Source organism: Cervus elaphus, chromosome 20 (genome assembly GCF_910594005.1).
Source record: "Cervus elaphus chromosome 20, mCerEla1.1, whole genome shotgun sequence".
In the NCBI taxonomy this organism is placed as follows: Eukaryota; Metazoa; Chordata; class Mammalia; order Artiodactyla; family Cervidae; genus Cervus; species Cervus elaphus.
Window position 1 is genome coordinate 36,551,987 of NC_057834.1, and position 17,129 is coordinate 36,569,115.

Below are 17,129 nucleotides of genomic sequence, written 5' to 3' on the forward strand. Positions count from 1 at the left end.
TTCCAGGCCATCAACAGTGTTAACTAAGAAAATTTACATTTGGGAAGAATATATCTCTGGGCACTTAGGGGAATTCATAAGTATTACATGTCAATAGCATTGATTCTTTTCTGGTCCTTCTAGGACTCCTCTATCCCTCAGCTGTTTCAGGAACCCTTTGTCGTGCATTTCCAGGTTATCAGGGAACAGCATCTGAAAGAAAAGGGACCTCTCACTACTATCATCAGTGAGGTCTGTAAGCCAGGTCATGCCATGAAGATAATTTAATTGGAGGAAACAGAAGAATTGGCCCTCCTAGGACACCTCCACCAGGAGCTTGATCCCTGAAGACACCCGCCTATTCCACCTCTAGTCCAGTTCCAACTGCCTTTTGTCTGTTACCTGGGCCTATGTGGTCTTATTGCTTCCTCTGACACCTCTCCAAACTGCCCTCCTATTCAGGATCCTCACAGTTGCAGGATGAGCACTCCTCCTCTGCCATTGGCTCAACTCTTGACCCCTCACCTTCTGAAGCTTTCCAAAGAAGACTTTTCTGACTGTGTTAATCCCCACAGCCTCTGCTCTGTGGCTGCTGTGTGTCTTTCCTTGAGAACATGAGCCCAGGCATGGGGACTGTGTGGAGATGGTCCATGCCACAGAGGAGGGAGTTATGACCTTGATGTTGAATGCTGAGTTGGGGGTCAATGGAAGCAGCATGGGTAGGTATGAATCCTTAAAAGACTGGCCTGAGGATTCCTTTGCACCTTACATAGAGCAAAGTGTGTGTCAAGCAGTACACTTGTACTGGGAAGAATGTCTAGTGTATCTTATAATCTTCTTCTTGGTTACTTGTGTTAACCTGGACTTTGGCCTCAACTTGGCCCATGGGCCCCAAACCCACCTTCCTGTAAGGTGGGAAGAAGAATTTGTAAGTCCTCACCCCCTTCCAGGACTTAATTTTCTCAGAAAATAATCCTAGAACCTATAAGTCAGGAATTGCATTCTTAGGAAAATAGTTTCAGCCTGTCCCTTCCTGGGATAGGGGTACTTGGTCATGATGATGAATGTGCAGTATCCTCTGACCATCCTTGATGAGGCTTCCAAGGGATAGGAAGAGTGAAGTTTGTAGGAAGATCTGCACCAGCCCTCTCTGGTCTTTTCTATTGAAGAGTCTTGCTGGCCTCCGTCTAAAGGTCAGCCTCCTCTTTGCTCACTCACATCCCTTTGTCCAGAAAGATGGCTCCCTTTCCCTACTCCTTGCTCCCACCCCTGCCTACTGGAATCTTATCATTCTGCCCAAAGTCCTCTTCCAAACCACAGGTTCCATGAAGCCTATCTGGTTCCCAAAGGTTTAGAGATGGTCTTTCCTATATCTGACCGTTTCAAACACCTTGGAGGCCCTGACACAGTCTGCCCTGGATTGGTCATGAGTCTTCCCTGCTGGACTCACCTGGGGCTCCCTCAGGAGGGTGTTGGAGCCACAAGAAGCCAGCGCCAAGGAGACAAGCACCTCTGTCTGTGAAAGATCTGGGCAACCCTTTTTTTCCAACTCCCGGGGGACTCAGCAGACTGAGACCAAGAGCAGAGGCTGCTGAAGGTTTTTGTGGCAGTGAGTCCACATGGAAGCAAAGATGGATGTGATGACCTCCAGCAAGCCCACCTGTCCCAGAAGTTGGAGATGGGGATATCTTCACACCACCTCCAGCCTCACATGGCCCGAAGACCTGTTTCAGCTGCACTATGGTGTGTGAGAGCTTCTCCTTTCTCTGGGAGTCCTCACCTCCTGGAAGCCCCTGCTTCCTGCCTTGGGTCCCAGCTCTTGTGTAAGAAGTGGGCTCACTCTAGCAGTGAGCTGCTGTGGTTTCTCAACTGACCCAGATTCTTGAGTCATGTGGTTCTCCTCCTTGCTCAGCTCAACTCAGCTGCTTCATATCTGCTTTCAGACTGTCTAAACATGGTTCCCGCTGAGGGCTTGAGCATCATGAAGCAATGCTATGAGCCTACTGGATGGTAAACAGGTGAGAGGGGGAGGTGGGGATCTGCAAAAAGTCACCTTTTCTGATTTCCTGTCCCTCAGGTGGAGCAAAAACTTGAGGGAGAGATAGGCACCATCTCCTCACAGACTTCCCATGTAACTGGTCTTTCTGGGCATCAGTGCCCATAAGCCCAAGAGCACTGTAAGATGGGGCCACCCAGTAGCCATTCCCACCCCACCAAAAGTAGAAAAAAATAAAATGAAGGGACCTGGGTTTTTCCAAACCTATAGTGAACCAGGGTTTGTCCCATGCACTTTGGAAATATTATTCTTCTAATCTTTATAAGGAACCTCTAAGGTAGGTATAGTTATTCTCATTTGAGTAACAGAAAATTGATATCTCAGACTAGTTCAGTGGTAGAGCAAAACCTTAATCTAACAAAGTTCACAGCTTACCCCTTCACCATTAATCACTGAAGATCTTGGAATTCTAGAGTATTCAGATGGGAATAGCCAATTTTTCCTCTCCCAAGGATCTTGGACTCTGACTGAGGTGCCTCAATATCCTAATTGATATGGAGCAGCTGGTGGTTAGAAAGGATTACTCCTGAAGTAATCCCCTGAAGTGGACAATGCGGCCTTCATGGGTGGGAAACCATAGAATGAGAGATCTTGACTTCTGATGCAGATGAGACATTTTAAGAGATGTTTCCACCTCTTGCCTCTCTTTCCATGCAAGGTGTGTGTGGATGTCATCACTTCATCTTCAAACCAGTTTCCCCTTTGCAATGTTATTCATAAAATCATTCAACATTCAATAAACTTTCTGTAAGTCTCTCATTTATGCCTTTAACAATACTGTGAGCAAAGATCTCTATCATACAGATGAAGATATATAATCCACACATATTAAGTTCTTCCACAAAGTCTCCTGAGTGTAAATGATTTGCGTCAAAGGGAATCATAATTTCATTCATTTTGGCTCCTTCTTCTCCCTCATCCCAGACACCCAACCAATCACCGTGTGCCATTGAGATAATCCTCATTAAGTTTCTTGCATTCCATTCTCTTATTCTTTTAACCCCATTGTCTACCTAAAAGATCTACTACTTACATGACATCTTCATTTGGATATCTAGCATGTCTAAATTTGAACTCCCTAAACATGCTTTCCATATACATACATTAAATAAATGTTACCTCTGTCCTTCTTTTTGTTCTGGCTACCAAACCTTGGTGTCATCCTTAACCTTATTCTTTTTTTATACTCCATACTCTCTCAGCAAATACTGATTATCTTTTCATTTTATATATATAAACACATACACATAATATAACTACCTGTCACTACCTATTTGATCCAATATGACCAACATCTCTCATCTGGACTACTGCAATAGTCTCACAGTCTTTCTATTTCTGCTCTTGGTCTCTTAAAAACTGTTCACAAAATAGCATCAAAAGTGATTCCTTCAAACATGTTTCATTTCGTTACTCCTTAGCTGAGTATTCTTCCTTCACTCCCACTTTTCCTGCAAGGCCCTACACCACCTGACCCCACACTCCCTTCTTCCCTTAGTCCACTCTAGGACACGGGGGCTTTTTGCTATACCTTTAACATAGCAGTCATGCTCCTGCCTCAGAGTCTTTGTTTCTGCCTAGAATACTCTTATTCCAGGCACTTGTATGTCTCATTCCCTTACCTTTTTCAGGTCATTGCACAAATTTTATCTTCTTCACTCCCCTATTTAATACTGCACCCTTCTTCTGGCACCTCCTCACTCCTCCCTGATCTGTTTTATGTATAGCACTCATAATAAGGATGTACTTAATCTAGAATGTCCTCTAAGACAAATATGCAAATCAGCTCTCAAAGAGTAACCTGCAAATGCTAGTATACAAATATCATTATTATTTCCAGGAAATTGAAACACTGATAAGTTAATGAACTTGCTCTAGGTCACACAGCTAATAAGTTGGCAGAGCTATGATTTAAATGTTTGAGTCAAATCAAGTCCCTGATCTTGACTACTAATTATATTTATTAAATAAATTATATGAAGGGATGCTATTTAGGATTAAAAATAGTGAAATACATCTTTATATATTTAAACTGCAAAGTGTCTGTGAATAGTAAATATTCCAATCTATTGTTGATTCCTTATAGTGCAGTTTTTCTTTTTATTTTTTTAAGTTATTTATTGATTTTACTTTACAATATTGTACTGGTTTTGCCATACATTGACTTGAAGTTTTTAGTTCAGAAGAAAAAATGCATGAACACAGTGAGATGTTGAACAAACATTTTTTTTTTAAATAGGACCAAACAGAACTGAGAAATACAATAACTGAACTAAAAATTACACTACAAGGAGTTAATAATAGATTAGATGCTACAAAAAAAAAGAAGAAGAAGAAGAAAAAGATCAGCAAACTGGAAAACATAAGAGTGGAAATCACTCAAGCTTAGCAGACAAAAGAAAAAAATTTTAATTAAGACCATTTAAGAGATTTTTAAGACAACATCAAGCATACTAGCATTCACAGTACAGGGGGTCCCAAAAGAATAAAAGAAAGAGAAAGGGGTATAGAACATATTTGAAGACATAATAGCTGAAAAGTCCCCTAATCTGAAAAAGGACACAAGCATTCAGCTCCAGAAAGAACAGAGTCCCAAGGATGATCAGCCCAAAGAGAATTACACCAAGACACACTATAATTAAAATCAGAAAAATTAAAGATAAAGAGAAAATATTAAAAGCAACAAGGAAAAGGAAACAAGTTATGTGCAGAGAAAAATTACATAAGACTATCAGCTGATTTTTCAGCAGAAACTGTAGGTCAGGGCGGGTGGCATGATAAAGTGATGAAAAGGAAAAGCCTACAACCGAGAGGCTACCTGGCAAGGCTCTCACTCAGATTTGAAGGAAAAATCAAAGTTTTACAGGCAGGAAAATTCTAAAAGAGTTCAGCACCAACAAACCAGCTTTATAACAAATGTTAAAGGAACTTCTCTAAGCAAAAAAAGAAAAGACCACAACTAGAAATATAAAAACTATAAAAGGAAAAAGCTAATAGTAAAGGCAGATGTAAAGATAAGAAATCATCCATACACAAAGCTAGGAAGAAGGTTAAAAGAGAAAAGTAGTAAAAATTATCTACATTCACAATAACCAGTTAAGGGATACACAAACCATATGTAAAATATGATATCAAAAACAGTAATAATGAGGGGAGAAGAGTACATGCAGGATTGTTAAAATGCATTTAAACTTGAGAGCGGTAACTTTATATTATATGTGTGTGTGTGTGTGTGTGTATACAAATGCCAATATATATGCCTCATATACATTTAAGCCTCATAGTAGTCACAAGACAAAATCTATAACAGATTCACACACAGAAAGAGAAAAGAATCCAATCATAATACAAAAGATAGTCATCAAGCCACAAGAGAGCTAAAGAACAAAAAATAAATTAAAAAAGAACTGTAAAAACAACCAAAAAAACAATTAACAAAATGACAATAAGTACATAACTATCAATAATTGCTGTAAATTTAAATGGACTAAGTGCACCAATCAAAAGACATAGAGTGACTAGAAGAATATCCCCCCAAAAAAGGATCCATATGTATGATGTCTGCAAGAGGCTCACTTCAGTTCTAAATACACACTGAATCAAAATGAGGAGAAGGGAAAAGGTATTCCATGAAAACAGGAACAAAAATAAGCTAAGGAAGCTATACTTACATATGAAAAAATATACTTTAAAATAAAGACTATAACAAGAGACAAAGAAGGACATTATATAATGATAAAAGCATCAATTTCAGGAAGAGACATAACAATTGTATTAATAACTGTATTTCTCCCAAAACAAGAGAACCCAAAGCAAATATTAACACAAATGAAAGTAGAAACTGATGGTAAAACAATAATAGTATTATTATTGTTTATCTATATCTATCTATATAGATCTGTTATATATAGATAGATATATAGATAATAGTATATATATATATATACATACTATTAGATAATAGTATGTGTGTGTGTGTATATATATATATAACACCACAATAGGAAAGTTATGACCAACCTAGACAGCATATTAAAAAGCAGAGATACTACTTTGCCAACAAGGTCCGTCTAGTCACAGCTATGGTTTTTCCAGTGGTCATGTATGGATGTGAGAGTTAGACTGTGAAGAAAGCTGAGCACCGAAGAATTGATGCTTTTGAACTGTGGTGTTGGAGAAGACTCTTGAGACTCCCTTGGGCTGCAAGGAGATCCAACCAATCCATCCTAAAGGAGATCAGTCCTGGGTGTTCATTGGAAGGACTGATGCTGAAGCTGAAACTCCAATACTTTGGCCACCTCATGCGAAGAGTTGACTCATTGGAAAAGACCCTGATGCTGGGAGGGATTGGAGACAGGGGGAGAAGGGGACAACAGAGGATGAGATGGCTGGATGGCATCACCGACTCGATGGACATGAGTTTGAGTAAACTCCGGGAGTTGGTGATGGACAGGGAGGCCTAGCGTGCTGTGATTCATGGGGTCGCAAAGAGTCGGACACGACTGAGCAACTGAACTGAACTGAACACCACACTTAGAACAATGGAAAAATCATCCAGATGGAAAATCAATAAGGATACATTGACCTTAAATGACACATTAGATCAGATGGACTTATAGATCTACATAGAACATTCCATCCCAAATTAGAAGAATACATATTTTTTTCAACTGTGCATGGAGCATTCTCCTAGACAGATCATATTCCAGCTACAAAACAGGTCTCAGTAAATTTAAGAAAACTGAAATCATATTAAGCATCTTTTCTGACCACAATGCTTTGAGACTACTATGCTCATAGTATGATGCTCATATTATGATGCTCATGGTATTCTGACTACAATGCTATGAAAACAACTACAAAAAAGAAAAACCCACAAACATGTGGAGACTCTTATCCTTAAGCCTCTTATCCTTCTCCAACAAATGGCAGACAGACTGAAAAACCACAATCACAGAAAACTAACCAATCTGATCACATGGACCACATCCTTGTCTAACTCAATGACATTATGAGCCATACCATATATGGCCACCCAAGATGGATGGGTCATGGTGGAAAGTTCTGACAAAATGTGGTCCTCTGGAGAAGGGAATAGCAGACCACTTCAGTATTCTTGCCTTGAGAACTCCATGAACAGTATGAAAAGGCAAAAAGATAGAACACTGAAAGATGAACACCCCAGGTAGGTAGGTGCCCAATATTCTACTGGAGATCAGTGAAGAAATAACTCCAGAAAGAATGAAGAGACCGAGCCAAAGCAAAAAGACCCGGTTGTGAATGTGACTGGTGATAGAAGCAAAGTCCAATTCTGTAAAGAGCAATATTGCACAGGAACCTGAAACGTTAGGTTCATGAATCAAGGCAAATTAGAAGTGATCAAACAGCAGATGGCAATAGTGAAATTCAATATTTTAGGAATCAGAGAACTAAAATGGACTGGAATGGGTGAATTTAACTCAGATGACTGGAGTAGCCATCATAGTCAACAAAAGAGTCCAAAATGCAGTACTTGGGTGCAATATCAAAAATGACAGAATGATCTCTGTTCATTTCCAAGGCAAACCATTCAATATCATAGTAATCAAAGTCTATGACCTGACCAGTAATGCTGAAGAAGCTGAAATTAAATGTTTCTATGAAGACCTACAAGATCTTCTAGAACTAACACCCAAAAAAAATGTCTTTTTCATTATAGGGGACTGAAATGCAAAAGTAGAAGTCAAGAAACACCTAAAGTAACAGACAAGTTTTGCCTTGGAGTACAGAATGAAGCAGTGCAAAGGCTAATAGAGTTTTGCCAAGAGAATGCACTGGTCATAGCAAACACTTTCTTCCAACAACATAAGAGAAGACTCTACACATGGACATCACCAGATGGTTTACACCAAAATCAGATGGATTATACTCTTTGCAGCTGAAGATGGAGAAGCTTTAAACACTCAGCAAAAACAAGATCAGGAAATGATTGTGGCTCAGATCATGAACTCCTTATTGCCAAATTCAGACTTGAATTGAAGAAAGTAGTGGAAGTCACTAGACCATTCAGGTATGACCTAAATCAAATCTCTTATGATTATACAGTGGAAGTGGCAAATACATTTAAGGGACTAGATATGATAGACAGAGTGCCTGAAGAACTACAGATGGAGGTTTGTGACATTGTACAGAAGACAATGATCAAGACAATCCCCAAGAAAAAGAAATGCAAAAAAGCAAAATGGCTGTCTGAGGAGGCCTTACAAATAGCTGTGAAAACAAGAGAAGCCAAAAGCAAAGGAGAAAAGGAAAAATATACCCATCTGAATGCAGAGTTCCATAGAATAGCCAGGAGAGATAAGAAATCCCTCCTCAGTGATCAGTGCAAAGAAATAGAGGAAAACAATAGAATGGGAAAGACTAGAGATCTTTTTAAGAAAATCAGAGATAAGGGAACATTTCATGTAAAGATGGGCACAATAAAGGACAGAAATGGTATGGACCTAACAAAAGCCGAAGATATTAAGAAGAGGTAACAAAGCTACACAGAAGAACTATACAAGAAAGATCTTCACGACCTAGATAATCATGATGGTGTGTGTGATCACTCACCTAGAGCCAGACATCTTGGAATGTGAAGTCAAGTGGGCCTTAGGAAGCATCACTACGAACAGCTAGAAGAGGTGATGGAATGACAGTTGAGCTATGTCAAATCCTAAAAGCTGATGCTGTGAAAGTGCTGAACTCAATGTGCCAGCAAATTAGGAAAACTCAGCAGTGGCCACGGGACTGGAAAAGGTCAGTTTTCATTCCAATCCCAAAGAATGCTCAAACTACTGCACAATTGCACTCATCGCTCATAAAATAATGCTCAAAATTCTCCAAGCCAGTGTTCAACAGTACATAAACCTGGAACTTCCAGATGCTCAAGCTGGATTTAGGAAAGGCAGAGGAATCAGAGATCAAATTGCCAACATCCACTGGATCATTGAAAAAGCAAGAGAGTTCCAGAAAAAATGTCTTTCTGCTTTATTGACTATGCCAAAGCCTTTGACTGTGTGGATCACAATAAACTGTGGAAAGTTCTGAAAGAGATGGGAATACCAGACCACGACCTGCCTCTTGAGAAATCTGTATGCTGGTAAGGAAGCAGCAGTTAGAACTGGACATAAAACAACAGACTGGTTCCAAATAGGAAAAGGAGTACATCAAGGCTGTGTATTGTCATCCTGCTTATTTAACTTATATGCAGAGTACATCATGAGAAACGCTGGGCTGGATGAAGCACAAGATGGAATCAAGATTGCCGGGAGAAATATCAATAACCTCAGATATGCAGATGACACCACCCTTATGGCAGAGAGTGAAGAGGAACTGAAAAGCCTCTTGATGAAAGTGAAAGAGGAGAGTGAAAAATTGGCTTAAAGCTCAACATTCAGAAAACTAAGATCATGGCATCTGGTCCCATCACTTCATGGTAAATAGTTGGGGAAACAATGGAAACAGTGGCTGGCTTTACTTTTCTGGGCTCCAAAATCACTGCAGATGGTGGCTGCAGCCATGAAATTAAAAGACACTTACTCCTTGGAAGAAAAGTTATGACCACCCCAGACAGCATATTAAAAAGCAGAGACATTACTTAGCCAACAAAGGTCTGTCTAGTCAATGCTATGGTTTTTCCGGTAGCCATGTATAGATGTGAGAGTTGACTATAAAGAAAGCTGAGCAGTTAGGAATTGATGCCTTTGAACTGTGGTGTTGGAGAAGACTCTTGAGAGTCCCTTGAACTGCAAGGAGATCCAACCAGTCAATCCTAAAGAAAATCAGTCCTGAATATTCATTGGAAAGACTGATGCTGAAGCTGAAACTTGGCCATCTGATGTGTGAAGAACTGACTCATTTGAAAAGATCTTGATGCTGGGAAAGATTAAAGGCAGGAGGAGAAGGGGACGACAGAGGGTGAGATGGTTGGATGGCATCACCATCTCAATAGACGTGAGTCTGAGTAAACTCTAGGAGTTAGTGATGGATGGGCGGCCTGGAATGCTACAGTCCATGGGGTCTCAAAGAGTCGTACACAACTGAGCAACTCAACTGAACTGAACTGATGTGGAGACTAAACAGTATGCTACTAATCAATAAGAGTTACTGAAGTAATTAAAAAAGAAATCAAAAACTACTTGGAGACAAATGAAAATACATGATTCATATTTTATGGGGTGCAGCAATACCAGTTCTAAGAAGAAAGTTTATAGCAATACAAGTCTACTACAAGAAATAAGAAAAAGCTCAAATAAACAACCAAACTTTATAACTAAAGGAACTAAAATAAAAAAGACCATACCAAATCCAAAATTAGTAGAATGAAAGAATAATAAAGATCAGAGCAGAAAATAGAGACTAAAAAGACAATATAAAAGATCAATGAAACTACGAGCTTGTTCTTTGAAAAGGCAAGCAAAGTTGGTAAAATTTTGGCCAGATTCATCAAGAGAAAAAAAGACAGATAAATAAACTAAGAAATATTTTTAAAGTTATAACTGACACCACAGAAATAGAAAGGATCATAAAGTGTAATGCAAATAACTTTGCACCAATAGAATGGACAGTCTAGAAGAAATGATCAAATTCCTACAAATGTACAATCTCCCAAGACTGAATCAGGAAGAAATAGAAAGTATGAACAGACCAATTACCAGTAATAAAATTGTATCAGTAATGAAACAAAAACTCCCAGAAAGCAAAAGTCCAAGACCAAAAAACTTCACAAGTAACTTCTACCAAACATTTAAAGATATTCTTCTCAAACTATTCCAAAAAATCAAAGAGTGAGAAAAACTTCTGAACTCATTCTACAAAGTAAACATCACCCTGACATCAAAACCATACAAAGATATTACAGTGAGTCAATATCACTGATGAACACAGATGCATAAATCCTCAACAAAATATTAGCAAACTGAATTCAACAAGACATTAAAAGTAGGATTTGTCCAGTAAGATTTATCCCAATGTTTCAAGGATGGTTCAATATTCACAAATCAATGTGATATACCACTTTACCAAATTGAATAATAATAATAATATTTATAGGATCAACTCAATAGATACAGAGGAAGTTTTTGATAAAAGTTATATTCATTTATGATTTTTAAAACTCTTAACAAATTACATAGAGATGGAATGTACCTCAACATAATAAAGGCCATATATATATGACAAGCCCACAGCTAACATTACACTTAACAGTGAAAAGCTTAAAACTTTCAGTCTAAAATCAAGAAAAAAAACAAGGGTGCCCACTCTCATCACTTTTATTCAACATAGTATTGGGAGTTCTGGCTAGAGCTGTTGAGAAATAAAAAGAAGTAAAAGTCATCAAAAGTAGAAAAGAAGAAGTAAAAATGTCACTATTTGTAGAAGACTGAATATTATATATAGAAAACTTTAAAGATTCCATCAAGAAACCACTACAGTATTGTAAAGTAATTAGCCTCCAACTAATAGAAATAAATGGAAAAAAATAAAAAATAAAAGAAACTGTTTGAATTAATAAATTCAGTAAAGTTGCAGGATTAAAAATCAATACACAAAAATGTTGTATGTGTATGCATTAATAACACTTATCAAAGAGAAATTAAGAAAATAATCCCACATACAACTTCATCAAAAAGAATAAAACACCTAGGGATAAATTTAATAGAGGTGAAAAAACCTGTATATCGCAAACTATAAGATATTGAAGAAAGAAATTGAAGATGACACAAATAAAAGAATAATATTCAGTGCTCACATATTGGAAGAATCAATATTGCTAAAATGTCTAGACTACCCAAAGCAATCTATAGATTCAATGCAATCCCTACCAAAATACCTGTGATATTTTTCAAAGAAATAGAACAGATAATCCTAAAATTTAGGGAAACACACACACGCCCAAAGGGCAAAACCAATATTGAAAAAGAAGAACAAACTGGGAGGCATCACATTGCCTGATTTCATAATGTATTACAAAACTATAAGAATTAAAACAGTATGGTGTTGACATAAAGACAAACACATATCAATAATCAGAACTGAGAGCCAAAAAATAAACTCATGCATATGCAATTGTTAACAAGGGACCCAAGAATATATAATGGGGAAAGGACAGTTTCTTCAATAAATGGTGTTGGGAAAACTGCACAACCATATGTCAAAAAATGAAATGACTGTTATTTCACACTACACACAAAAATTAACTCAAAATGAGTTAAAAACTTAAACATAAAACCTGAAATCATAAAACTTCTAGAAGAAAACATAGGCACAATCACCTTGGACCAGGTCTTGGAGATGATTTCTTTAATCTGACTCTAAAAGCAATAAAGGAAAAAATAAATAAGTGGGACCACATAACACCTAAAATGGTGTGCTCAACAAAGGAGATCACCAACAAAATGAAAATAAAACCTACTGAATGGTATTGATTTTTTTAAAATTCAAAACATATATCTGATAAAGGGTTAATATACAACCTTTATAAATAACTCATACAACTCAATGGGGAAAAAGCTAACAATACAATTAAAAATAGGTGTAATATCTGAATAAACATTTTTACAAAGAAGACATAAATATGACCCTCACACCTGTTAGAATGGCTATTATCAAAAAGACAAAAGACAGCAAACATTGATAAGGTTATAGCTATAGAAAAAAAGGGAACCATTATGAAAAGTTGGTAAAAAATAAATTGGTAAGTTCAGTTCAGTTCAGTTCAGTTGCTCAGTCGTGTCCGACTCTTTGCGACCCCATGAATCGCAGCACTCCAGGCCTCCCTATCCATCACCAACTCCCGGAGTCCACTCAAACTCATGTCCATCGAGTCGGTGATGCCATCCAGCCATCTCATCCTCTGTTGTCCCCTTCTCCTCCTGCCCCCAATCCCTCCCAGCATCAGGGTCTTTTTCAATGAGTCAACTCTTCGCACGAGGTGGCCAAAGTACTGGAGTTTCAGCTTCAGCATCAGTCCTTCCAATGAACACCCAGGACTGATCTCCTTTAGGATGGACTGGTTGGATCTCCTTGCAGCCCAAGGGAGTCACAAGAACCTTCTCCAACATCACAGATCAAAAACATAGATTGCATTCAAGTACTGAATTTTGGACTCTTTTGTTGACCATGATGGCTATTCCATTTCTTCTAAGGGATTCCTCCCCACAGTAGTAGATATAATGGTCTTCTGAGTTAAATTCACCCATTCCTGTCCATTTTAGTTTGCTGATTCCTAGAATGTCAACATTCACTCTTGCCATCTCGTGTTTGACCACTTCTAGTTTGCCTTGATTCATGGACCTAACATTCCAGGTTCCTATGCAATATTGCTCTTTACAGCATCAGACCTTGCTTCTATCACCAGTCACATCCACAACAGGGTATTGCTTTTGCTTTGGCTCCATCCCTTCATTCTTTCTGAAGTTATTTCTCCACTGATCTCCAGTAGCATATTGGGCACCTACTGAACAGTATGAACAGTATGAAATTGGTAAAGCCACTATGAAAAACTATGAATGTTCCTCAAGGAAATAAATAAGTAAATAAAACTACCACATGCTAACTTGCTTCAGTGTGTGCAACTGTTTGCAAACCTATGGACTATAGCCCTCCAGTCTCCTCTGTCCATAGGATTCTCCAGGCAAGAATACTGGAGTGGGATGACACGCCCTTCTCCAGGGGATCTTCCCAGCCCAAGGATCATACCTGTGTCTCTTACATCTCATATACTGGCAGGTGGGTTCTTTACCACTAGCACCACCTGGAAAGACATAAAACTACCACATGATCTATCAAACGCATTTCTGGGTATATATCCAAAGGAAGTGATATCACTACCTGGAGGAGATATCCAGCTCTCATGTTCACTGCAGCATTATTTGCAGTAGCCACAAGAAGGAAATGTAAATATCAATCAATAGAACAAAGGACGAAGAAAAACACAGCATATATATAAAAAGAAATGTTGTTCAGCCGTAAATAAGAAGAAAATCCTGCTGTTTGTGGCAAGATAGATGGACCTTGAAGACATTAAACTAGTAACAGAGAAAAACAGATACTATATGCCAGGTAGTTTGGAAACAGTATGCTTGGTTTTTTAGGAAACTGCAATATGGCCTTCCAAGGTTGCTGTGCCATTTTGCATACTCACCAGTGGCGGATGATACTTCCTATTGTATCGCATCTTGTTAGTGTTCTGGATTTGGCCACTTTGATTGGTGCAAAGAGATGTCTTATTGTTGTTTTGATTCACATTTCCCTGATGACACATCGTGTGAAGCATTTTTTTTCACGTGTTTATTTGTCATCTGTGTATATTCTTTGGTGAAGTGTCTGTTGGAGTCTTTGGCCTATTTTTTTATTGTTTCATTTGTTTTCTTATTCTTGAGTTTTTAGCATTTCTCTTATATTTGGATAAAAGTCCTTTGTCCAATGTGTCTTTTATATTTTCTCCCAGCATATAATTTGACTTCTTATTCTTTTGTCGTTGTCTTTCACAGAGTGATTTTTTTTTTAATTTTAATAAAGTCCAACACATCAATGATTTCTTTTGTGGATTATGTCTTTGGTGTATTTAAAAGTCACCACCATACCCAAGGTCATCTCGGTTTTCTCCCATTATATCTTCTGGAAGTATCATTTTATTTTTTTAATGGAGCATAATTACTTTACAACGTTGTGTTAGTACCTGTACAACAATGTGAATCAGCCAAATTGTTGTTCAGCTGCTCAGTCATGTTGACTCTTTGCAACCCCTTGGACTGCAGCATGCCAGGCTTCCCTGTCCTTCAAGATCTCCTGAAGTTTGCTTAAAATTGTGTCTATTGAGTCGGCAATGCTATCTAAACATCTCATCCTCTGTCATATCCTTCTTCTCTTGCCCTCAATCTTTCCCAGCATCAGGGTCTTTTCCAATGAATCAGCTATATGTATATATATATTCCCTCCCTCTTGAGCCTTCCTCCCACTCCCACATCCCACCCCTCTAGGTCATCCAGAAGTTGTACAGTGCTGTATTTTAGGTATAGGTTTATGGTCCGTTTTGAATTAAGCTTTATGAAGGGTGTAAATTTTGTGTCCAGATTCATTTTTTGTATGTATGTGTACAATTGTTCTGGTACTGTTTGTGGAGAAGATTGTCATTGCTCTACTGTGTTACCTTTGCTGCTTTATCAAAGATACCCTGACTATTTCTGGGCTCTCTAGTCTATTTTCATTGATACGTTTGTGTATTGCTTTGTCATTGCTGTGCTGTCTGGATTACTATAGCTTTGTGTAAGTCATGAAGTTGAGTAGTGTTAGTCCTTCACCTTTGCTCACTTTCAGTATTGTGTTAGTTATTCTGGGTTTTTATCTCTCCAAATAAACTTTAGAATTTGTTTATCAATATTCACAAAGTATTTTTCTGGGATTTTTATTGGAATTGCAATGAATTTATAGATCGAGCTGTGAAGAACTGACATCCTGAGGTGTTGAATCCTATCCATGAACATGGGATATGTATTTATGTATTTATCAGATATGTATTTTTCAGATTTCTATAATTTCTATAATTCTGATTTCATCAGATTTCTATAATTTTCCTCATATAGATCTTATACCTAGTTTGTTAGGTTTATACCTACGTTTTTGATCTTTCAAGGGTACTAAAGTAAATTAGATGGAAATGAGGCCTTAAAGCTTGTGCTAATTCAATATGACTGTGTACTTATAAGAAGAGGAAACTTGGACACCCAAAGAGACATCAGGTATATATGCCCACAAGACCATGTGAGAACTTAGCAAGAAGTTGACAATCTATAAGCCAAGAGGAGAGTTCTCATAAGAAACCAAACCTGCCAACATCATGATGTTGAACTTCTAACCTCCAGAACTATGAAAAATAGTGTTGCAGGGCTCCTCCTTGAAAGTGAAAGTCATTCAGTCATGTCCAACTCTTCGAAACCCCATGGACTGTAGCCTGCCAGGATCCTCTGTCCATGAAAACTAAATCTCTGTTAAGTTATCCCAAAAAAATGCCCTTTAGATCATCAAGGAAGGAGAGACTTTTTATAGTTCTTTCTGCAGCAGTTGATTCCCCGCTTAGACCCTTATGTTCCAAATCAGCTTCATTTTTGGTGAGTAACAGAACAGGCCATTCCAGCCCTCAGAATAGGAAAATCACCATTAAACTTCAAAAAGCAAATGTTTGTCCTGCTCTACCCAGCTACTGCAGCTGCCATCTTAAGTTCTTGTTGTTTTTCAGTCTTAAGAGTGGTGTCTTATCTTCCTGTTTCCTGTTTCTTGGGAGTAGCATCCACAACCTGAGGCCCTTCTCTCCACCCACTATTTACCCCTCAACCTCCTTCCTTCTTCTACTCCCAGACTGAGAAGAACATGCGGGGTGAGTGTGAGGCTAGAACAACCCTCCATTGCTCCATCATTCAGAAACAGCTGACTTATAGCGCCATCTGCAGACACAGGAGAGAAGGCTCACTGGGATCCCTGCGGCCTGTGGATTGAAACCTCTGTGGTTTCAAGCTGTTTACACACTCTCTATGGAGGGAGGCTGGTATACTGCAGATGCTGCCCCATGTGAAACGGGCTTCAACATGGTGACCCTGTCCTGCCCTTGTCCCCAGAATTTACTTATGGTGGAAAGAAGGACTGAACTCTGCAGTCAGATACTGGATCTCAATTTCTGGATCTCCCATTATTGGCTAGAAAATCCTGGGCAACTCGTATATATGCTAAACAACTGGCTTTACCTCTCTGAGCTTCAGATGGCTCTCCTAATAAATGTTAATGATTTCTGAGGAAGAACTGACTCTTTTAGAAGTTTCCACAATGTTCACTATTGTAGAGGAGGTGGAAGGGGTTAGGGAACATAGGAAAGTGTGTAATCTGTGTGTTACTTGTTGGGACCAGCCCAACAATGAATCGTCCTGAAGGAGCAGTGCCACAGAAGAATAAGGAAAAAACAAGACTCAGAAATATGGTGAGATAAAATTGACAAACCATTAGCCACACTCATCAAGAAACAAAGGGAGAAAAATCAAATCAACAGAATTAGAAATGAAAATGGAGAGATCACAACAGA

The 17,129-nt window shown here is 38.4% G+C and overlaps 1 protein-coding gene across 6 annotated transcripts in view; it reads left to right on the top strand.

Annotated features, from left to right (window-relative positions):
• Positions 1-2,794, top strand: part of LOC122678224 (SLAM family member 5-like) — a 30,159-nt gene extending 27,365 nt beyond the window's left edge. For 4 of the 6 annotated variants that reach the window (XM_043878830.1, XM_043878834.1, XM_043878832.1 and 1 more), the window contains one exon: positions 175-2,794. In XM_043878830.1, coding sequence (XP_043734765.1) covers positions 175-230 — 56 coding nt within the window. In that variant the 3' untranslated portion in view covers positions 231-2,794. The remainder of the gene's footprint in view (positions 1-174) is intronic. The other 2 variants (XR_006336037.1, XR_006336038.1) reach the window with 2 other exon arrangements.
• The last annotated feature ends 14,335 nt before the right edge of the window (positions 2,795-17,129 follow it).